We start from the raw sequence: 25,372 nt of genomic DNA on the forward strand, positions 1-25,372 counted from the left end.
TTATGTTATGTGTATGTGAGCTTGGGCCTTGGACATGTGGGGGGGGGCGGGCATGAGAAAGGCTGGACATGCTAATCTGTTTGTGCTTCAACTGCTCTGTTTCGCTGCTACGTTATAAATAAAAGCTTATATATCGATATATATATATATCAATATATAGGGAAATATTTTTTTCATAATAATCTGGCAATTGACCAGTAATGTCCCAAAGATGGACTGGTGGGTCGCGATCGACGGGTTGGTGACCCCTTGATATAGAAGATATTTCCCAAGTTCAACAGCAGCTCTCATTTAGGGGATCTTTGACAAGTGTTTTTGCAGCAGGTTCTTACAAACAGCAGATCATTCCTGTTGTTATATAGGATATTTGACTATTGTCTTGTATGACTTTATGTATATGAAGGTATAGGCGAGTCTTGTACAGAAAATAAGACTAATAGTGAGGGGAGAAGTCTGCCCCCCTGGTCCTGGGGTAAGGCACCCAGGATGATGCCAGTAGTGATGGATCAAGCAGATAGCTGTGTGCATGTGATTAGCTGGAGCAGGCACCTCATTTGTGCTTTGCAGCATCTGTTGCTCCCTCCTCCTCCTGCTCCTCTTCCTCGTGGCAAGACAGGTGTTAGTCTCCTCACATACTTCTAAGGGCGCTATGTCATCGCCACTCATAAGTCCCCCTCCTTTTTGTTTTTTATAAAATACAAAAAAAGCCGGCCTGACTGATGCTGTGCTCGCTCGGCGTGCGCGACGACAAAGCCAGATGGCACGAGTCACCATGGCAACACACACGGAAAAGCCGTCAGCCGCTTAAGGGCACGAGGAGAGATGAATAAACTAAAATGAGATGATAAATTATTGTCGGTAAAGCTGAACAGTGGGAGGGGAGGGTGTTTTATTTTGCTTTATTATGAGTTTCTGGCTTTTTCGTCGCCAGGCTGGAGGCAACGTGATGGGAAAGTTGAGGACAATGTTGTGGACTACCGGCTAAAAACTTGCCAGTCACCTTATTGGACGGAATGAAGTGTGGCTCTGGATAACTCCTCAAGGAGTCTTCAAAGTTAGTATTCTCGCGAGGACAGGACTGTTGGGTTGTTTTTAAGCACCTACTGCAAAAATGCCGTCAAAGATCCAATATACGACTAGAGCTCTCTGACTAGAGCTCCTTGCTGTTTCTAAGCACCTACCGCAACATTCGTCAATTTGTGACAGGAAAATCAAAAAAGTCAAAGATCAGGAGCTCTGTTTTAAGTATTAACTGCAAAATAAAAAAACTTTTATGACAGGAGTGTGATACTGTTTTGAGCACCTACTGCATAAAAAAAGTCAGAGAGTCCTCTGTTGGCTGACTAAAGGCCGACTGCAAAAACGATAATTACAGATACATCATATGACGGGACAACTCTGCTGTTTTTAAGAACTGACAGATCCTCTATGCCACAGGAGCTATCTACTGTTTTTGAGAAACTACTGTCTGTTAACTACACTAGTCAAAGATCCTCTCTATGAGGCATATATAATCTGTACCTTAAATTATCACATACTACAGTGTTAATTGGCCCTGTACCCTAGAAAGCGCCCATGAATGATACGGGAAAAGGCCCAAATGATACTGTGGCAATGCCCAGGGCAGTGATACTGATAAACTATAGCGTTTAACCATGTCAGTATCAGCCCCCGTAGCTGTCCAATCAGAGCGCGCTGCACTGGTATCGTGCCCGTGAAACAACCAATCAGAGAACAGCGCACGAGTGTTTGTTTTGCTGCCGTCTGTGCTCTGTCAACATGTCAGCGGTTGACACTCCCGGTGAAAGACAAATAGGGAAAATAGCAAACAGAATATTAGAAATGGAACGTTTTATCACTCTTGAAATGATCGAAAAAACTAAAAATGCAAATACAAGTCGGAAAACCAAGGGCGACTGCAACTGCAAGAACGAACGAAGACTGGTAGAAAGTACTCCCCCGCCTGAGTTGGACAAATACGTGTCTATGTTTATTGTAACGTCGTTGCCGACGCTATGGAAAGGACACGACTGTGATCGCTAACAAGCTTTTGTTACACAACAATACTGGCTACTGTCGGCCGTAACCACGCCGTTGTAACCACTGCCAGCAACGCAACAGTGCTTCCTCAACACGACACGCACCCACCCCTGGTGCATTCACAGTCACGCGGAACGTCACGTCAGACACTCAAGAGCACAACATGTCAACATGAACACGTCAGGGTCGCTACATTATTTTATCAATCAGAAAAGAAAATGGGGATGAATACGAGCCTGATTCTCTCAAATCAAAATTCAACTACGAAAGTAGTCAGTCAAACGAAAGTATGTGATAATAAGCTCATGATGAAATAGTATGTGATAATAAGATCATCACATGGTTTGTCTGGTATCAGGCCCAGTATCATGCCCCCGCGTGCTCGAATCAGTGTCACTTGTGGGCATGATACGGGGCCTGATACCAGACAAACCATGTGATAACCTCTAAGTACAGGTTGTACAGTGTTGTCATATTTGTGTGCCTTCTATTAGAAACTGGATATCATTAACCCTTCAGGGGTTAAATGTCTGTATCATACCGGTACCGTCTTATCCCGCTGGGTATCATACCAGTACTGTCTTATCTCGATTGGTATCATACCTGTACTGTCTTTTCCCACTTGGGATCACACTGGTACCGTCTTATCCCCTTTGGTATTATAACTGTACTGTCTTATCCCCTTTGATATCATACCTGTACTGTCTTATCCCGCTTGGTATCACACTGGTACCGTCTTATCCCCTTTGGTATCATACCTGTACTGTCTTATCCCGCTTGGTATCACACTGGTACCGTCTTATCCCCTTTGATATCATACCTGTACCATCTTATCCCGCTTGGTATCACACTGGTACCGTCTTATCCCCTTTGGTATCATACCTGTACTATCTTATCCCCTTTGATATCATACCTGTACAGTCTTATCTCGCTTGGTATCACACTGGTACCGTCTTATCCCCTTTGGTATCATACCTGTACTGTCTTATCCCAGTTGGTATCACACCAGTACCGTCTTGTCCCCTTTGGTATCATACCTGTACTATCTTTTCCCGCTTGGTATCATACCGGTACCATCTTATCCAGCTTGGTATCATACTGGTACCGTCTTATCCAGCTTGGTATCATACCTGTACTGTCTTATCCCGCTTGGTATCATACCGGAACCATCTTATCCAGCTTGGTATCATACCGGTACCGTCTTATTCAGCTTGGTATCATACCTATACTGTCTTATCCCGCTTGGTATCATACCGGTACCACCTTATCCAGCTTGGTATCATACCTGTACTGTCTTATCCCGCTTGGTATCATACCGGTACCGTCTTATCCAGCTTGGTATCATACCTGTACTGTCTTATCCCGCTTGGTATCACACTGGTACCGTCTTATCCCCTTTGGTATCATACCTGTACTATCCTCTCCCCTTTGATATTATACCTGTACAGTCTTATCCCGCTTGGTATCACACTGGTACCGTCTTATCCCCTTTGGTATCATACCTGTACTGTCTTATCCCGCTTGGTATCACACCAGTACCGTCTTGTCCCCTTTGGTATCATACCTGTACTATCTTTTCCCGCTTGGTATCATACCGGTACCATCTTATCCAGCTTGGTATCATACCGGTACCGTCTTATCCAGCTTGGTATCATACCTGTACTGTCTTATCCCGCTTGGTATCATACCGGTACCATCTTATCCAGCTTGGTATCATACCGGTACCGTCTTATCCAGCTTGGTATCATACCTGTACTGTCTTATCCCGCTTGGTATCATACCGGTACCATCTTATCCAGCTTGGTATCATACCGGTACCGTCTTATCCAGCTTGGTATCATACCTGTACTGTCTTATCCCGCTTGGTATCATACCGGTACCATCTTATCCAGCTTGGTATCATACCGGTACTGTCTTATCCCCCTTGGTATCATACCGGTACTTTTCTCTCCACATGAAAAGGTACAAGAGAGCCAAAGTAAGTAGACGTTATTTATAGAGCACTTTTCCCAGGCAATGGCCACAAAATGCTTTTATGGGCTGGTACAGAATGCAAAGTAGCAGGAGACATAAACATTTAAAAAAAAGCAACAACAGATGCATAAAGCAGGACGCAAGTTGGAATCGTGATGAAAATACTAATGAGTCATGATGTTGATCAGCTCACCACAAGAATGTTGAAATGCAAACATCTTCAGGTCTTATTGCAGTCAAGAAAAGATACAAACGGAGTCCAATTATGAGCCCCACCTTGAGGGACAATGGTAGATTCTTGCTGTATCCCCTATTTTGGAACCCTCAAACTTTAGAGCTCCAATAATTGACCCATTAGGGAATAGAAACACTTTTGTTGGACTCCTACTATTTTTGTCTGCCTTGGGTGGGTAACCTACGGCACATGGGCCATTTTGATCTGGCCCGTTGGAACTCTCATGCTAACCAAAAGCGGCTACCTCACTGCCAGGGGGTTCTGGGTTTGAATCGAGGCTCGGACTGACTGAGCAGTTTGTGCCTTACCAACATTAGTTCCGTTGTCGCGTTGTGCAGTATACTTGTTCAGTTACTATACTAGCAGTTTTTTATTAGAAATCTTCTTAACTTATTAGCATATTTGCTATTATGATAATCCTTCATTTATCATTTATTTTATTTTAATTGTTTCCAGCCCCAACCAAGAGGAGTGAATTTCAGCGAAGTAGGAGTGTAATATTTTTGTAATGAGAACATAGACAATACGTTTTTGACATTAGAGCCGTCTGGACATGATATGGGCAGCCAGGGTATGCCCGCCCTTGTCCCAGCTCTGCTGCTTTCTTCCCTGGAAGATTTCACCGTGTTAGCACTGTGGGTTTTTTTGTATAAGCAAGCGGTTCTCTGTGTTGCATTATAGAGTGTGCATACAGGAAACGTCTAACCTGCATGCATTCAAATTACAAGCTGACTGATGTCTGGAGTTGCTAATAACCTTTTTCACCACAATCGGTGGGTCTACCCACCCTGTGTTTTTAAACACAGTTAGTCCCACAAAAAACATGTAATGACCACATTTCCACTACCAATGTTGTGCCACGATTGTCTCCACTTAGTAACAGCGGCGCCCTCATGCCCGGCTTTTGAGCTCCATGGTACCAGGAGTGCTACGGACAAAGTGTGTCTGACAAGGTGAGGTGGTCGCAGCACCCTCAAGTCTGCCTTCTCCTGCGTTCTACCATAACCAGTGTGAACGTTAACACTCTTTGAGTGAATACACAGTAAGTCAGGGACCTCCAACCAGTAGCCCATGAGCTATCGGTAGGGTTTAATCATTTATTATCAACTCACATAACAACAAAATTAGAAAGTGGTTTTCGGCAGTAGTCTGGAAGTAGTCCAGAGCGCTTGGGAGTGTGACCAATCACAGCGGAGTGGGCATGCCCGGAGGCGGGCCATTGGTGGAATAAATTAAAACAGACCGTCTTGGAAATCCAAACAAATACAGCTGGAGTAGGTGCCGATTCTGGAAGATCTAGAAAGGTTTCTGTGTGGGTTATTTTATGTTGCTTCTCTATAGGAGTCCACTGAAAATGAGCATAATAGGTCCTCTTTAAATAGGTTTTTGGTCAAATCATAGGAGTGGTTAATTAATTAATTAATGGTGAGTGACAAGTGACAGGGAGCCAAGCACGATTGTATTAAAATTGGACCCCGCATCCTTCCATTTGTTTTGATTGTTTGGACACCTGTTTGCATGATCCTCTGAGGTCCACTAAAACCCCGATCACAAACCACCATGCATGATTTTAGGCCGTACATTTTCTGTGGAGGTCATGTTTTTCTGAAAACGTGGAGAGGGAGTGGCAAGAGCGAGGGAGTACAGTCATTGCACGTCACTCGCATGGTTGCACAAGGTGTAAGTACGTGGCCCGCACGCCATGTGTGGCTGTGAGCGGTAGTGTGCATCATATGTTGCACATGTGGTGAGTGTTACGTGCTTGCAACGTACGATTGCCACGTTTTTGTATGGAGGCCGTGCTTACACATACAGTATCTTTACTCACTTGCATGTTATAAGTGTGTGCAAGTGCAATGAATGTGACTTTTTCACTGCAGAGTCTCCGGATTGTGATGCAGCTTGAAGTGGCAGAGCATGAGCAAAACATGGCATTACTTACCTTGATATGGGAAGGGGAGCGGCAACAGGGATGCCGATGTCGGAGATGGTGGGTTCGCTCACGGATCCAGAGGAGGCGGCTTTTCAGGCAGTACAAAGCATGGAGGGGGGCTATGTCAGATACATCCGAATGGACCCCAAGCTTGCAGAAATCAATGCACAAAACGTGCATTGTGAGTGCAGAGCAGCAAAATGTTCCTTGCGCACTAAAAGTGCCACGCCGTGTCTGCATTGCTCCCAAATCTGTACTGAGGCGGTACTTACCACGTACGGATGACCAAACCTTGCCCACGACAGCACACCCTGTTCTGTGGGGAAACAAACCCCTCAGGCCTAGTGGCCTTTTGCATGTCAGCGAGCCGCTTTCATGGCTGCAGGATAAGATTTAATAACAACATGTCTTCTGCATTACCGCGCTCAAAGTTCAATTTTCAGTTCAATTTCACATTGATTTGGGCGTGCATTAAAGTGAATCACCTTGAGGAAAATGGAGAGGTGCACCCCCCATCCCGCCACAACGGTGCAAGGGAACGCACTCCCAGGAGATTCCAATCAGACGCCATAACAGAGCTGGTTCCAGTAATATCAGGGAAGATGTAGATGATGGTTATAGATTTCAGGGGCTCTCAGGTGCATTAGGCTGTATTACAGCTTCCCCACAAGGCCACTTAACGCTGCGCCCGCCATGGGGCAAGGAGGAGGCAGGCAGGCGTGCAACGTGCATGCATGCCTGGTACATGAGCAAAATACATTTAGACACATTTAGAAATTGTGCATAAATAAAGCTCATCGCTGACGAGTCCAGCACAGCCTTCTCTGTGGCGTAATGCGATGCCACACTTGAGGCTGCATACCACAATGGCCGTGGCGGCGGGGGGGAAATAGGCAGACTCTCCTCCTCGAAGGTGTTGTCGCCGAACCGTAGAGGCTTCCTTAAATTAGGAAAACAAACGGAGAGGAACTGAGAAAAGATGGCTATCAGGCACCATCAGATACCTGCTCTCTAGAGGGAGTGGTGGGGGGTGGGGGGGGGGTGCTTTTTTGCGCATATAAAAAGCTTTTTTAGAGCATGGGACTCCAAGTAAGGGGGAACTATTTATACTGGCCTAGTGCTAGTTTGAAATGAATGGGGATTTTTAATTTCTACACTCCCTCCACCAAAGCCTCCTTTTGCTCCCTTGGGAATAGTTTCTGTCAGATAACGCTTTCGTCTTTCCCCTTCTCCTCTCCTCTCTTTCCCACTTTGATTCTCCTATGGGCTCTTGTCAATTCAGCTAGGTTTACATGCCATTCTAGCTTTGATCCTGCCCTTCCTTGCATCTCTTTATTTGCCTTTCCGTCTGTTTATAGACAAGCCGATAACAGACAGTGAACACACGGCGGAACATCCAAAAGGGTATGCCAAATCACCAGAGGAACACCATATATGGTCCAAAGAAATCTTCCCCAGGCTTCTAGAAAACTGGATGGAAACCTCCCCACCGGGAGGTTGTACGTACGACGTACGTCACAAAAGTTTTTTTTGTATGAAAGTATGAAAAACATTTTTTAAAATGTGTATTTCATTCTATTTCAACTTCATTCTGGCAATATTAATACAGTAAACCTCGGATATATCGGAAATTCGCTCACAACGGACAGATATAAAAGAACCGATTTTTCTGTAATGCATTTCCAATAAAAATTCATTGCATATATCGGATTTTTTATAACGGATTTCGCCTATTTCGGACAAAATCTCCAGTCCCGTTCCAATGCATTTCCATGAAATTTCCCTCGCATATATCGGATGGCCAAACACTGAGTGACATTCTCAAAAATAAGGACACTATAAAGAGTAACATTGAAGATCCAGAAAAAGCTGCACGAAAAGCGGGAGATGCCAAACGGATTAGAAAGGTCTCATATGACGATGTGGACGATGCACTGATGCTTTGGTTCCGGCAAAATGCTGGTTTACCGGAAATCCGCATTGACTCCGAGATGCTTCGCCAGAAAGCTGAATATTTTGCAAAGGAATTTGGCCACGAGGATCCAAAGATCACAACTGGCTGGGTTGACCGCTTCAAAAAACGTTGGGGGATCGCCAAGGACATTTTCCGGTATACGCATATAACGGATTTCGCTTATATCGGACAAAACCAGTGGGAACAATTGAATCCGATATATCCGAGGTTTACTGTATACAGTTTATGGCATAACATAGGACTTCAAAGATTTGAATGATACAAACACATTATTCTCAAAATATCATTCCTTCTTTTTCTTCCAAATGTTTGTTTTCCTTTCAGTATGGCATCGATAAGCCTCTGTAGGAAGGCAGGGGAAGAGAGCAGAGGGGTAAATTGCCCAATTGTAGAAAGGGAGATGAGAGAAGTGGGAATTGGGGGGTTGTGTGAAACATGTCAGGGTTACATGAAGGTAAAGGTGGATAGGGAGGATGGCTAACTGTGTGTGTGTGTGTGTGTGTGTGTGTGTGTGTGTGTGTTGGTTGCTTGTGTCATTAGATTCAGATTAAAGCAGAGAGGACCACTCTGGAGGACTCACCTCTGATTCACACAGTGTTACTGCGGGCAAAGACAAGCCACATGGGATATATATGTGTGTATATATATATTAGATATATATATATCATATATATCATACGTATATAACACACACACATGCACATGCTGAAGTCGTGATTCACATGCAGGATTACCCACCAGCAGAAATTCCTACATTGAAGGTAGCTACACATGATCCACAATGACACACACACACACACACACATGTGAGCTAATTAATCAAATGTGCTGTATTAATTAGGATTCAAATCAGTTGCTATGGGAACACCTTAAGGAATCGTCAGGTAGACTGTGTGTCTTTGACGCTTCCGATGACTCTTTAAGGATGAAGGCCAAGGGGGACCAATTCATAGCGCCTACAATGATTCAGCTCGATGCTTTTTACATTGCTAACACCCCCCCCCCACCACCACACACACACATAGAGACATTTCCCCTTAAGTGGCCTGAGGTGAACTTCAATTTGGGCTCGGTCATAGAGAGGCGGAGGAAATGGCTGTATTATGGCGGTGCGCGGTGCAGTGGTGCAGCTAAAAGAGCATATGTGTCGGCAGTAACAAATAAAAAAGAAGAGCGGGGTGGTTACTCCTTGCTGCAAACAGCAGCTTTGACATTTGTGGAAAAAGTTGAAACGCAGCTCGCTTTGCAACAGCTCTCATCGTCACCATTACCACACCCGGTGACTTCAATTATTGTAGTCTTACTTTGGTAGGAGCGGCTACGGAACTTTTACTGTGCTTTGCTGAGAATTTTTGCAACATTGAGTACCATAAACAATCAGAGGATGCCCATTAGGATACATTGTGGTCATCTGCTGCTATGCATTTTGCGTATTAACTAGAGAATGGTATCTTTTGTGTTCTGAACATTAGCAAAGGTAGAACCTTCATGTGTGTGTGTGTGTGTGTGTGTGTGTGTGTGACTCGCCAGTTGTCATGGTTGCGGTGTTTATCACCTCATTCCGCCGCGACAGAGGCCCGGGGGCACGTGTGATTGGCTTCAGTCAGACAGACAGACTCGAGAGGAAGTGGAGAGTGAATGGTTGGAGGTCGGGGTTGGGGGGACGTATTGGCACAGAGGAGTAAAATGCCAACACGCTGCAGAGAGAGAGGCGGACGAGTGTGGAAGGACGTTGGACAAATGTCAATGCAGGCCCTCTTCATGATGATCATGTCATCGTTTGAGCTGCGCAGTGTCGATGAATGCAGCATGCGTGTGGAAAATGAGCTATAAATGAAGGTTTTGTAGTAGGTCGGGGTTAGAAGAGGTGTCAGGTAATTTGCACGTGACATGTAAACCTGTAACACACGTAACCTGAATGTGAGCTCTTGTTAAAAAAAAAGTTATGATTAATTAGTGATGTACAGCTAACATCATACCACCTAGCTAATGTTTGCCACCTGGCGGCGATGCAACACAAGTATCCGTTCGGCAGTTGCTGACAAGGCAATTCACTCTAGCAACCTGTTATTGGAGAGCCAAACCCACTTACGAGAGTAACCGATGATGGCAACTGCCAGGTTAAACACTCCCGTTCTCTCTCCAGCAGTCATAATAACGTCGAAACAGATGGCATGCAGCTGTTTCCACATCCAGGTGGCATTCTTGCCCCCCTCGGCTTAATACAATCATGACAATACTTCCGGGTTCCCGGTCGAGTTGACATCCAATCAGACCGCACAAGAGTGACTCACTTGAACTTCTTAGCCAATCGCAACACCCCTTCGTCGTTCGCCTTGCCTTACTCGGGGGCCCACGCTTATCGGCATTGTTTATTTAGGAGCTGGGATTCAACTTAGTAGTGAGAGTTAATTGCTATGTTAGTTTTCCTGCCAGACAGATCAGAAGGAGGTGTCTATTTGAGGTTGCTGTACTTTCGGGGTTTTGCCAGACAAACGCGCCCCTTCGATATCCCAACCAATCAGGCCCCTCCATAGTGAATTGTAAGAATTTCTCATCCAATCACAGTACCACTTGTTTTGGCGTCGTTCATTTTTGCTCAGCAGACCGGAAGTTAATAGGTCTGTCACGCCGGCTTTTGTTTACTTCAAAGTTGTGCGTACACTTTGGCTCCAAACATAACCAGCGAATGCGTATCTGGACACTTACCTGCTGAATGTGTATTTATGTAGAGTAACGTGTGTGAGTTCATTTTAAAGACATCGCGTGATGCGCTTTGAGTTCGGCGTGTAAACACGCTGCTGTGGCTGGGTCACATTTTTAGCTGACATCCAGCTGAATCGGCGAAAGCACTAGAGAGTCAATCTGAATAGCTGCATTGTGGGGCGCCAGGCAAGTGTGTGTGTTGTGTGTGAGAGAGAGACAGTTGACTATCAGACCTCACAGGCCTCTGCAGCGTTTTTCTCTTTCCTCTGTGTCGTTTGTGCTCCCTAACGGCCCACGTTGCCACACGCACTCTCCATCATCGCTGCCTCCAGGCTGACACGCTGCGTGGCCGCGCTGAGGAGGAGGACATTACCAGCGACAGCGAGCTGTGCGCTTGTTTATGCTTGCCGCTTGCTGTCGGCCCACGGTGACAAAGTACCCAGGATGCCCCAGACAAGCAAGTCCAGAAACGCCCCGACATCGGACTCTCCACGTTCAGCAAGGAATCCAGACCCAGAGGAGTGCCGAGATGTGGGGGAGACTGGACGAGGAGGAGGTGGGGCTGAGGACAACCAAGGAGACAGTGAGATCATTAAATCTCCAAGTGATACCAAACAATACAGGTGAGATACCTACATAAGGTGACTTCCAACTCACAGCTCACGTTGCTCTTTGCATTATTATCTATCCTGTACTTGTGACATCATGGACAAATGTGACAAAACATTGTTGTGCGTTAGGTTTAGGCCACTACCAAGTACCAGCTGTAATTACTGACATAGTACAACTGTAAATACCATCTCATATAGCAGAGGTAGGGAACCTATGGCTCGGGAGCCAGGTAGGGCTCTTTTGATGACTGTATCTGGCTCTCAAGCATTTCTTACCACAATAAAAATGCATTTTTGCTAACATTTTAAAGTAAACCATCACAGAAATGACTGTTAAAAATAATATTCAAAATCAACAACTTTCTTATGCATTTTAATTCGTCCATCTATATTCTGCTGCAATACAGCCAACCATATCTATCTTTCCTGATGATATTTTCCAGGTCAAACACCAAAACTCGATTATTACTGGGTAATGCGGTAGTCTACCTCGGTCATTGAGATGTCAAAAAAACATGTAAATGTAAACTTTCCTCCTTTAGTCAAATAGCTAAAGCTGCAGAACCAAGCCTTCTGGTGAAGATGGCCAAAAGAATGAAATACGTGTACTGAATACGGTTCAAAACTATGCAGCAGCAGAAGTTGCATTAATGGCAACAAGTATTAGATTTATTATTAGACACTGCGCTGCTCACGAAAGTGTGCTGGCCACACCCATTGGCGTGGGGTAGTGTGCCTGGTCTACGCAATTAGAGCCCATTATATCTAAAACTGTTGGTCTTACATAAAAATGCACACATTTTATTGCATTCAATGTTTAAAAAATGTATATGGCTCTCACAGATACACATTTAAAAATATCTGGCCTTCATGGCTCTCTTAGCCAAAAAGGTTCCCGACCCCTGTCATATAGTGACCTACTTAACTGCAAACGTATACTGGCGTGCTTTAATGTGGAGCGTGCCAGGCACCTGCAACAGCCAACAACAATACTATACAATTGTTGTAGGCTACCACTAAATATTCACATTTTTTCATAGTGCTGGCCTATGCAAGTGCAGAGTGCCAGGCACCTACAACGGTCAAACACGACTGTGCAGTAGTTCTGCTGTCAATACCAATACCTTTAAACGCCGGGCTACTCCACCACAGAGAGCTCCAGGTGTCTTTTAGGGGCAAGGCGCTCTAGTGTGTACATTTTTAATTTGCAGTTACTTTTCTTATTCATACAGCTGCACTGGCTGTTTAAACTCTGCTATAAAAGACCGCTTTACAGATGCCATGTCTACTCTACAGGCAGTGTGTGTTGTGGTCAAGATGTCTACCGCTACACAGTGTAGTGTCAGTTATGGTAAAGGTCATAACTAAAAATGAAGCATCTATTTGTGGTGACAGAACAGCCGATGTCTACTGGAGCAAATACAGTATTGTGCAGCATCTGTTCATCACTCCCCAGGTACATTGTGCTGAACAACGGCCTCCGAGCTCTCCTCATCTCAGACTACAGCACCCTAGCGGCATTGGAGGAGGAGGAGGAGGAGGAGGAGGAAGAAGAGGAGGAGGAGGATAACGAGGAAGAGGAGGAAAAAGATGACTCTGGCGACGAAATGGAGGAGTCAGATGAGGGCAGCGACGATGAGGACGATGACGGAGAGGGGAAGAAGAGGAAAGGGCGTGCCGACAAGCAGGTATCGTCATGGTGATGCCAGCTGCAACTTTAGGTACCCCGTTACTAGTGGTGACATGGTGGAGGTGCACATAATGACGGTGTCTAACATAAACTCCAACATCATGGCTTGTCACCGTCACCGTCACTGATGTCTGGTTATCTGATGACCATATGTAAATGAATTTGTGTGTGTGTGTGTATCAGTCTGCAGCAGCACTGTGTGTCGGAGTGGGCAGCTTTAGCGACCCCGGCGACCTCCCCGGCCTTGCCCACTTTCTGGAACACAGTGAGTAATTATAGCAATTACAGTGAGAAAGCGGATGGGAGGGAGGTGGTAGCGGTCTAGCGCGCCAAAGGTTAATTCGCTTCAGCCTTTTACATGGTTACCCATCACCAATACATTTGAAGCTGACATCCACCGTATATGTATTGCACCTCTGAGTTGGATGAGATAAAACGTATTAATGGGGGGGTGTGGGGGGGAGGGCGACCCTTGTTAAACCTGTTCCAGAGGCTACTTTGTCTCTCTAATTACTCATTTGAACCTATTTTCCTGCCTGACTGAAAATGGCCTCAGACTTATTGCATTCATATTTAGTTTAGAGGAAAAATGTGTCATTTTAACAAGTGTACATTTTATTCTTGTATTTAAATTCTCAAATAAAGTAGAATTTGAAAATTATTTTCTTCTTATTTTTACAAATTATGGCTTATTTTATATATTTTTTCTTTGGGTATTAAAAAAAAAGAAATGGAAACTTATGTCTTTTAGGCCTGTCACGATAATCAATAAATCGATTAATAGATTAATAAATAAAAAAGTTGATCATTTTGCGGGCCTCGATAAATTGACGTGTGCATGCGTGGTTGTTCCTCTCTCTCCTCTCTCTTGACCACACAGGCTGGATGACAAGAGGCTTTACTCTGCATCTGTCTGGCGTTAACAGAGCGAGTGAACCCTCCTCTGTCATCCAGGCTACCGCAGACGCATGTATGAATAAAGGCACAAAAGTGATGGTTTCTAAGCCAAAAGCCACAGACCCAGCGCGGGAATACTGAGGCTTTAAACAGAATTAACAAAGTGAGCGTGTGAGCACCGATGAGCTGATATGTGGCGTTTGCTAGAAAGTAGTGGTGATTAAGAAGACAACAATCCTGTCCAGTTTTCCCCACAGGGAAGCAAACCACCTGCTCAAGGTGCAGCAGAGCCTTCACCCGACAGTCGATGCTTGCCGAGACGTCTGGTCGTCAAAATAAATATGAACAAATCAGCGATATAAGGTGCACGCTCATGTTGTCGTTGGCTATATGTTAAGCCTTCCTGCTAAGGGATAATACCCAATGTTTATTTTTTATTCAAGTGCAATTTGGTTTACAGAGACTTGATAGTACATCTTATTTATTATTGTGTGTGCTTTATTGGAGTTTTTTAGTTTTTGGTTTTTTTACACAAACGGGGTCTATTTTTTTGTTGTTTTTGGTTATGATTGTGAATTGCAGTTTTTGCTACAAGAGCCCGAGTTCACTGAGGGTTGTTTTTGGTCTTTTCCCTTTTAATTTATTTGATTTAAAAGCTCTTGAAATTCAAATTTAGAGAAATTTGAGTTTATTGCTTTTGATACAATGTACTATGATATTTCAACTCTATGCTATCAAAATTAAATTGTGACTTTTTTCTCGTTAGAATGACTTTTTTTCTTAATATTTGTAATTTTTTGTCATAAAATTTGAGCTGTTTTTTATTTTAAATTCAATTTAAAACTTTTAGCTTCCTCCTTGAGAATTCTCTTCTCGTAATTCTGACTTTATTCTTATTGTATATAGACTTTATTTTTCTAAAATTATAGCTTTTTTTGCAACCTGATTTTCCAAAAAATCATTTTGTGATTTGTGTCTCATAATATTATTATTACATTTTCCCTCATTATATTACAAAGTTATCGTCATAAATTCTGCCTATTTCTTCTTAAATTATAACTTTTTATTTGGACTTTTGTCTTGTAAAATGAAATTCTTAATTTTTGCTGGTTATTTTCACATTTTTAATTTTCTGTTTAAATAACATGTCTAGAATATGGTGCTGGGCATACAAATGTAAAGCGTAATGATAGCGCTGACACACCATGAGAAGTGTTGTGGCTGGTCCAATAGGTTACTGAAGTAGACGTTTTTGGTGCTGTACTCCTTATTACAAACTAGTGTACCAACAACTTAATTTTGAAGCCGCTACTTTAAGGTGTAACTACATATCGTTACTTTAACTAACACAAGGATGATTCAAGTATTAATTTAGATGTGGGGCAAAGGCTGCATGAGGTGTCCTCACTGGTCCAAAGAGGCCACTAAAGTTGGGCTCACAACAACAACAGATGCAACTCTCCTTGTGGAAAGCAAATGGAGCATCAGCATCATTATTTAAAGGCAAAGTACTTCATACAGTATGCATTGTTTTGCAATATATTCCCAAAACAAAAGCAAAATGTCCCTTGTGAATCTCCTTCACTTCTCCCAATGCCTCTCAGAGGACAAATTGTCTTTCTCTTGCACTGATGGGTTTGTCGAAGAGCTCTTGATGGCCAATGTGAAAACACGGCCACCATAAAAGCCGCCAGCCAATGTTTACAGCCGTATTTAGGGCCATCTTTTAGATAGCAACTTTGACAATAAATTTCCCGGCTGCATCCTACCGCCGTCCGCATCAAACAAAGCAGCCACAAAAGCGAGCGAGCTGAAGGCGGAAGCGTGTTGGCATTTTGTTGATTCACACTTTGTGCTTTGTTCCCAACTGCACGAGCCAGTGGTGTTCATGGGCAGCAAGAAATACCCCTTGGAAAACGGCTTTGATGCCTTCCTCAAGAAGCATGGCGGGAGCGACAACGCCTCCACCGACTGCGAGAGGACCGTCTTCCAGTTTGACGTCCAGAGGAAAAGCTTCAAAGAGGCGCTCGACAGGTGAGAGCGGATCACAGGTGCTTTTGTTGTGAGGGAAGAAAAGGAAGTCTGAGGGATGACATTTAAAGGTGAAGGCAGGGAAACTGAAAGCTTTAAGTACAAACATCCAGACATGTTTAACAACTCAAGTAAGCCTCAGGCTGCTTGTCATTGTGATTAAAAACAATGTTTCAGTGAATGCTGTTCAGGTATGCAATGATTTAGCCATCATGTTTGATCAGGTTAATGCAGGTGTGGCCGGGGGGGGGGGGTTGCATTTGTGGCCCCATTTTTGTTTTTGGCCCTTGGCACATATTAAAAATACAATTAAACAGGAAAACAACAACAAAAATTGAAAATAATTCAGTAATTTCATGATGTTAATGTGTAAATATTCTGAAATTGAAGAAATTGTCATTCATTCATTCATTCATTTTCTACCGCTTTTCCTCACGAGGGTCGCGGGGGGTGCTGGAGCCTATCCCAGCTGTCCTCGGGCGAGAGGCGGGGTACACCCTAGACTGGTCGCCAGCCAATCACAGAATAAATTGTCATCTTAATGCAAAAAGAAAAAAGTCATAATTGTATGAGGATGTTGAAGTCATGATATTGTTGGGAAAAATATGCAATTTTGTTAAACAATACAATTTAAATATTAAAGGAAAATGTTGTAAAATTATGAGCAGCAAAACAAAGAATGACATGGCAAATTTGAAAGATGGAGAAAGAGTTATGATGTAGAAGCTAGCAGGGCTGCACGCATACCTTAACGTTTAGGAACACAGAAAAAAATGTGGCCGCAATGTGAAATTTCTTAAATAACCCAATTTTATTATTAAAGTGGACTTATTGTGTTTTTTCATTTTTCAGCCCATTGTATTGAATTTTGGACTCCTGTAGAGCAGCGGCACACAATAACCCGCACAGAAAACTTTCTAGATCTTCCAGAATCTGCACCTATTCCAGCTATATTTCCTTAGACTCTCAAACAGTCTGTTTTAATTTATTCTATCCACAACCCACCTCCGGGCACGCACACTCCGCTGTGACTCCAGGAGTTGATAATAAATGAATAAACTCTTTGGAGAACTACTTGAAAAGTGGTTAGGAGCTACTGGTAGCTCAGGAGCCACTGGTTGGAGACCCCTGACTTGTCAGGTATGAACTCAATGAGTCGGAACATGGCTTTGTACATCGGTTGTAAAAATGTGTTCATTATGTGCTTTTTTGTGGGATTACCCTTGTTTTTCCACCACTAATTGTGGTGGAAAATGGCTATTAGCAACTACAGACATCGGTGAGCGTCTTTTTTTTGTTTTTTGGCCGATAGTCCAGCTGTGCCCGTGCGAAGCTGCATGTTAAAAAACATGTGAGGAAAAAACTCTCTGAAACCGACTGTTCACAGCCATCCCAAACATTTCTCAGGGCTCACGTCGACATCCATAAACCTCATTATCTGAAACTTTGGCATCATTTAACAGGAGAATACAACATTCTAACAAGATTTATAGGTCATTTATTGTCGAAAAAGCGCAATAGGTCCCCTTTAAACTCAAACAACGTACACTGTAACACTCATACATACATATACACAGTGCCATGCAAATTTCATATCCATGTCCATAAATATTAAAGTATCATACTGTACATACCATGGCATACTACAGTAAACCTGGGATATATCGGATTCAATTGTTCCCACTGGTTTTGTCCGATATAAGCGAAATCCGTTATATGCGTATACCGGAAAATGTCCGTTTTACGCATATATCGGATTTATATCCGGTATATGCGTAAATCGGATTTTATCCGTTCTAAAAAGGCACTTCCTTGACTATGTTTCCAATGTACCTGGACTGGGCAATGAAAAGAGACGTAAGGTAATGAGAATTGAACTTTATTGGACTCTGAGCATAACAAATTGTTAATTAAGCTAGGCCCTGTTACGCCCGTCAGGCCTACGTTATTTCCAATAGTGAGGTTAAGATCTCATTCACTGCTGTGCTAGTATTATTGACGTCACTCACTTTTATATTTGTCCTAAATCTGGAGCCAGGAGAAAGACAATAGCCAGTGACATCAACAAGATTAGCATAACGATGCGGCCATCCGATATATGCCAGGGAAATTCAATGGAAATGCATTGGAACGGGACTGGAGGTTTTGTCCGAAATAGGCGAAATCCGTTATAAAAAATCCGATATATGCAATTAATTTTTATTGGAAATGCATTACAGAAAAATCGGTTCTTTTTTATCTGTCCGTTGTGAGCGAATTTCCGATATATCCGAGGTTTACTGTACATCCTGTCCACACTTGTCACATGCAATTCCATTACTAATGGGGCATTATCTGTACAGCCAGCAAGTGTCTTTTATGTACATTTTGCTGGTGTCAGGTTTGGGCAAAATGTCAGTTTTTTCAGACTCCCATGTGTTTTTGTTACTTGTTACTTTATGCTTTTTTGTTTCATATTTCCACTTTTGTTTTATATTTTGTACCTACAATGTGCCATTCTCGGGCCCATAAAAGATGCAATATCCCTGGATAACATATTTGACAAGTGTTAACAAATGAGTGTCTCCTTGCTCTGTTTTTGTGGCACAATGAGGCAAAGCCTGGCTGCGGGCTCCCTTGCACACACACCGGGCTTGTGGAGGCTCGCTCCAGCCAAAAGCCTCTTGTGACCACTTGTTGATTCGCAAATGCATGACAGAAACACTTCCTCGCTTTCCTTGTTGATACTCGCCGCATGGGACTTGAGAGCGGAGTTCCAATGCATACAAATGAGAAAAAAAAGTCTTTGTGTATGAGTGGGGCAGCACTTGCATCACAGAAAGCAGCCATATGTTCTGCAACCCTCCAGTATCCATCTGATAAGTTAAGCTATTTAGCGCTACGTCAGCGGTGCAGCCGCACTCTCTCAGCCGCGCAAGCTAGCCTGTATGGCCGAGACGTCATCGAGCGTCAGCGTGAGAGCTGCCGAAAAGTTGTAGCAGACTTGTAGATTTCATTTACACTTTATTGGTGTTCCAATTCCTGCTTAGCACTGAAAAGCATTTTTTTGTGTTGCTGTTCTGTATAAATGGCAGTGACACTGAATTGGGGGAAAGAAGTTGACTTTGGGAGTAGTATCAAGAGGCGAAGTAGGCCTGTGTGAAAGGACATTCCTCAATGACACCACACCGCTGTCAATTTTCCCACCACTGACAGCCAAACGCCTCCATTGTTACTAAACCTTTTCTTTGTTGCTTTTCTGTATAAAAGAAATGGAGCGTAGCATAACATAAGCTGACAAGAAGGTGACACAGCAGTTTTTGGGCTTGTGGGGGTAGTATAGTATCAGAACCGTAACAGAGATGGTACCTCTGTGTAACAATATTCTACAATGCCAGGACCGGGGTTTTAAAGGTTTATCCATGACATTTATCTCTTCTCCGCCGTTATGATGGAAGCAATTGTCGCTGTCTGACAAGTATATTATATTTCACACCTGACGCTGATGCTCCAAATAGTGGGATACCCACTTCATGTGTTTCTGTATAAAAGGTGGAAGTGGAAAGGCACTCTTGTTGACTTGTGCATGACTCGTACGTAATTGTGGCCCCCTCTTTATCCCCCCTATATCAGGTGGGCTCAGTTCTTCATCTGTCCTCTGATGATCCGCGACGCCATCGACAGGGAGGTGGAAGCTGTTGACAGTGGTAAGTCTCCTTTTGCGTTGCAAAACCCGAGATGTCTTTATTTCGTGGTCTTGAGTATTTCCTCTGTCTGTGTCAGAGTACCAGCTGGCTAAGCCGTCAGACTCCCACAGGAAGGAGAGGCTGTTTGGCAGTCTGGCCAAAGCCGGACACCCCATGGGCAAGTTCTGCTGGGGTGAGTTGATGAAGCGCAACCGCCGGGACAAATAGAACACGGTGGACGCCCTCCAGCCGGGTGTATCGTTTGCCAAGTTCCCCGCCGCCCCTCCCTCCAGCTCTCTGCCGTTTTTTGCATTTGTGGACGATTTGTCTCTGTTAATTCTGCAATGTCCCTGCTCACTAGGGAACGCGCAGACTCTGAAGGAGGAACCCAAGAGGAAGAAGATCAGCGTTTACAAGCGGCTGCGAGCCTTCTGGAAGAAACACTACTCTGCCCATTACATGACCCTGGCTGTGCAGTCTAAAGGTCAGCAAGATGTGTCTTTCAGAGATTGACAGAACTCTCTAACGAGCAATCTGTTGATGAATTGACTCCTAATTAAATCGTATCGCTCTTAATGAAGATCCGCTCCATCCATCTTCAGCAGACTGTGGCTAATTATTCACAGCTCACCTCAAGTGGCCACATTCTTCACAGTGATGTCATCATCGGGCCCCCACACATTCTCCGACAGAAAATATCATGCTGCAGCCTAATTAAGAGCTGTAGAGAAGGCCGATGATGGCTAGTGCTGACATTTATGCCAAAAAAAACCCCAAAACGTTATGAATTCTTGCACATAGAAACTCAATATATCAAAAATAATGATCTTTGCAGAGTTGTCTTGGGGAAAGTTAAACCACCGGAACAGTTCAATGTTATAGTGCAACCAGCGTACATAAACGGGTTAGAAGTAAAAACACAAAAATCTAATGTCTCTGATGTGCATCAACTCAACCAACATTTTCTGTAAAGAATTGCACAAGACTAGCAAGATGATTTCAACAATTTTGTTTAGCTTTTTCTTTGGCTTATTTGCTTGTTCATAGAAGTGTACATTTTAGGGTAGTGGTTACCAACCTTTTTAGACCAATGTACCGGGGGCTCACATGGGGTGGTCCTACATAAAATAGTGACCTAATTTATCTTGTGTATTATCTTCTTACATGTGGTTTCCCTGGTTTCCTCCCACATTCCAAAAACATGCTAGGTTCAATAGCGACATCAAATTGTCCATAGGTATGAATGTGATTGTGAACCCCGCCTCCCACCCAAAGACAGCTGGGATAGGCCCCAGCATACCCACAACCCTAGTGAGGATAAGCGGCACTGAAAATGGATGGATGGATGTGGATGTGGATTACGTACTGTGTAAAACAAAGACAGGAACAACATCAAATTAAAAGCACAAAATGAATACAGACCCGCCATCATCCACCAGTACCAGCCTGGTTTTTGTTTTTCAAAGAGAAGATTAGACTGAACAAATACGCACATTCATTAAGATCATCAAAACTTATCTTTGTGCTTCCCCGCATACTTTCTAATATTTCCACAATTGGCATGCATTTACATAATATTTGATCTGGTTATTTAGTTTCCAGGTGCTTGGGGACCTCTGTTTTAGGCCATATAAGAAGTGTGAACCAGATATGGAAGTTTTTGTGGAAATTGGAATGGTAGCAGTCATAGATGAAAGATGAAACTGGCAGCTCGGCACAATATGGCTAAAGTGACTAAAATATTAGTCAATAATGGTAATAGAAGACGGATGTCTCACCACCCAGTAATTCAGCATATATTGTGAGGATTCATTCCACAAGTTTGTTTTGCTTTTGCCTTGTCTTTGGCTTTTTTGTGTGTTTTTGTGAAGCCACCACAAAAGGGGTACCATTTATGGTAAAGAGAAAAAGTGTGACCATAACCATAGAACTAAAAAGTAAAGATTAACACCTTTCCATGTCCTGCCTGTTCGGTACAACATGGCCAAAGTGACTAGACAGGTGCCGGTTTTGAGGTATACCACATGAAACAGTCACTGTATCATTCATTCATTCATTTTCTACCGCTTTTCCTCACAAGGGTCGTGGGGGGTACTGGAGCCTATCCCAGCTGTCTTCAGGCGTGAGGCGGGGTACACCCTGGACTGGTGGCCAGCCAATCACAGGGCACATATAGACAAACAACCATTCACACTCACATTCATACCTATGGACAATTTGGAGTGGCCAATTAACCTAGCATGTTTTTGGAATGTGGGAGGAAACCGGAGTACCTGGAGAAAACCCACGCATGCACGGGGAGAACATGCAAACTCCACACAGAGATGGCCGAGGGTGTCACTGTATCAAAATCACTCAAATATAGCATCATCCACTTCCTACGATATGAGAGAATGCGTGTCCAGTGCAGCCACTGTGTGAAAATACTTCCTGTGTTATTCCTCTCAGTCTAACTGGGTCTACGTGTGTTGAAACCACAGGCTTGCCATACATCGAGGATAAGTGCTATAAGCCATTTGTTTGTCCAACACTGAACAACATGCTGTGGGTGTGGTGTGAATGGGTGTTTGTCTATATGTGCCCTGGGATTGGCTGGCCACCAGTCCAGGGTGTACCCTGTCTCTCGCCCGAAGACAGCTGGGATAGACTCCAGCACCCCCGCGACCCTTGTGAGGATAAGCGATAGAAAATGAATGAATGAATGAATGAACAACATGCAAGTCTCAGTTACTAACAACAATCACATGATCCGGAAACAAAAGTTGTGACTTGCTGCTATGAAATAATAAAGTCACATTACAAGTTAAAAAAAAATATTTATGTTATGACCTAGATGGCATTTGCGCAAAGAATACAGTTGTTTTTTATTTATTTTCAATACACATGCTTCACTTTCATCCTGTTATATGGTTTAAAAATGATTTTTAACCCCCCCTCCCCCCTTTAATAAAGATATTTCAAAATAACATATTTTAGAGCTGCAACCATGATCTTCCCAAGGTTATCATCCATCTTCTGTGCCACTTATCCTCACTAGGATCTACTCTCAGAATCTCGTAACGGGCCACGCCTAGAAGGGGCTATTCATTTTTATAATAATAATAATAGAGGAAGAAATGGTGAATTTGGTGTTAATGTGAAGAGACTCACCTCCCAGGCATGTGCAAATATTTCATTCATTCCACAATGATGTCTTGCTTTTTCATTGGCTTTGAGTATAATGCAACCACACAATGGTCCCATCTATGGCAACAAAGATACAGCCTGACGTTAACCTAAAAAGTCCATAGGTATGAATGTGAGTGTGAATGGTTGTTTGTCTATATGTGCCCTGTGATTGGCTGGCCACCAGTCCAGGGTGTACCCCGCCTCTCGCCCGAATACAGCTGGGATAGGCTCCAGCACCCCCCACGACCCTTGTGAGGAAAAAGCAGTAGAAAATGAATGAATGAATGAATGATTTACTAATGCTGGACATTAGAGATAAGCCAATCGATCGGCTATTGATTAGTATGGGTCGATTTCTGTTTGCGTTTTCATAAAACTACATCAAGGGTTTAAGAACCTAAAAATGATTGTTAATATACTGATATACACGCTTCCTGTCTAGGCTCCTTGGTACAATACGGCTGAAGTGATCATTGGACTGTATAACAATATTCATAAAAATACTAGATAAATAATGGGTGTATTTAGTGCTAATGTCAAGAGAATGCACAAAGTAACCTCGGCATATTTTGTGAGGATTAATTCCACAATTTTAGTTTGTTTTTCTTTGCCTTATTTAGGAAGCGCAGGGCACTGTGTTAAAAGCGTTATAACGTGAGACCCGTAAAGATGCTCTGCATCATCCAAAAGTAAGTAGGGTTTTGAGCCAGTGGGTAACTTATTTTTACATCACAGTTCAAAACATTAAAATTGCCTGTACTGTGCAATTAGAGGTTTTACAGCAGCACTGGTTTATTTCTATTGTTTGCAATGGGGAAAAATTGCATTTGGGATTCGTGTAAATGTGCACTGAATAGTTCTAGCTACGATTACACACTCAGCCTGCTGTTGTCACAAGCATAGAGGAGGATCTTTTCCCCACAAGCACGGCTGAGAGGATTCACACAGCCAGGTGCTTTTCTGGCAAGGATAAAGCCTGTATAAATGAAATGCTTTTTTTTTCTTCTTCTTCTTTTTTCCACAATCCACATCATGCTGTGAGCACTCTGTCTGATATGTCACTTCAGCAATGACTTTTTTTCTAGCAGCAAAACAAACAACACAATGACAGAAGGGCTGAAAACGGGAGCGAAATAACTATGTAGCTTTGGTTACTATAATGGATGACGGTTAGTGCTGAAATAAAACCCAAAAGTTCCTTTCGAAACACCTTTTTTAATGTCATGCGTCGGCTTAACTGGAATTGTAGGAGCATTTCATTATATTTTAGGCGCTGTGTTTGTTGGGATTACTTTTAGCCACCACAAGGAGATTTGACTTGAGTGTGTGTGAATTAACAAAAATGCAGTTCAAATATTTATATATCCAATAAATAAATGATCATTAGTGTCACGCGACATGAGATGAGACAGTACACGACATTGGGTCTACGAGAATGAGATAAGATATTAACTTTACTTTTATTAAAAGTACAATGAAAAAATCTGAAAAATATACCACAATATATTGCAATCTACTCATATAATTTCTACTATGTTACATTCTTCTGCACTCTGTGTGTATGCTAGCAGCCCCGTTCATGCTGTTGTCCTATTGAACAAACCACCAACATGTACAAATTTATAGTACTCAACATGCAATTTGACTCTTGAATATGCTTGCATGCTCTCCATTTGGTTTCATTTTCAAGTTCAGTCTTTACAGTACAGATAAATGAAAAAATATTAGCAGTTTCTCTAGTATTTAAATCAGGGGATTGCAAAAAAATTCCTGTGCCTTGGGGGGGCATGACTATGACATGAATATAATTGAAAAGCACTGGACTAACCTAACATGCTTGAGGAATGTTTTTGGAAAACCGGAGTACCTGGATAAAACCCACGCAAAAACATGCAAACTCCACACAGAGATGCCCAAGAGGACATTCAAACCCAAATCTTCCCGGTCTCCTGACTGTGTGGCTAACACGCTAACCATTAAGCCACCGTGCAGCCACAGTCCCAGATGCGAACATTATAAATAGTTCTTGGTGTTATATTTGTAGATATATTGTTATTGTCACAAAAGCACAAAATTATGCTTTAAATGTATCTTTTACTGATATTGTGCTGAAACTTATCTATGTTCTACTGCTGATAACTAAAGAATTGAAAAAGGTACATACAAACTTTTTTTTTCCCTGAGGAAATATGAGAGTCTAATCTTTTTTTTTGTTGTTGCTAGGTTCGATGTTTATATAGCCATAGAACACAATACTTTGTGTGCCTTGGAAGATCAGTCAAAATAATCCAAAATGGCCGGTATTGAATGAGTTAATTTATTATCGTCCCAGGCTCGTCCCAAGGTTTGTATTTGCTAGCTATAATCACATATGAACGATAAAAGACAAACCCTTGAAACCAATTCAAAACTACTGTCCAAAAAGTAACACAAAACACCGTAAAACG

General features: G+C 42.9%; 1 protein-coding gene across 2 annotated transcripts in view; it reads left to right on the plus strand.

The window, feature by feature from the left end:
- Positions 1–11,286: 11,286 nt before the first annotated feature.
- The window catches only part of LOC131140033 (nardilysin-like), a 39,859-nt gene continuing 25,773 nt past the window's right edge, over positions 11,287–25,372 (plus strand). Inside the window, exons 1-7 of one of the 2 annotated variants that reach the window (XM_058090099.1) lie at positions 11,287–11,486; positions 12,931–13,162; positions 13,348–13,429; positions 15,942–16,095; positions 19,705–19,778; positions 19,855–19,950; positions 20,119–20,241. In XM_058090099.1, coding sequence (XP_057946082.1) covers positions 11,308–11,486; positions 12,931–13,162; positions 13,348–13,429; positions 15,942–16,095; positions 19,705–19,778; positions 19,855–19,950; positions 20,119–20,241 — 940 coding nt within the window. In that variant the 5' untranslated portion in view covers positions 11,287–11,307. Of the gene's footprint in view, positions 11,487–12,930; positions 13,196–13,347; positions 13,430–15,941; positions 16,096–19,704; positions 19,779–19,854; positions 19,951–20,118; positions 20,242–25,372 lie in introns of those variants that run through there. The other variant, XM_058090100.1, reaches the window with a different exon arrangement.

The sequence above is a fragment of the Doryrhamphus excisus genome, chromosome 13, assembly GCF_030265055.1.
Source record: "Doryrhamphus excisus isolate RoL2022-K1 chromosome 13, RoL_Dexc_1.0, whole genome shotgun sequence".
NCBI lineage: Eukaryota > Metazoa > Chordata > Actinopteri > Syngnathiformes > Syngnathidae > Doryrhamphus > Doryrhamphus excisus.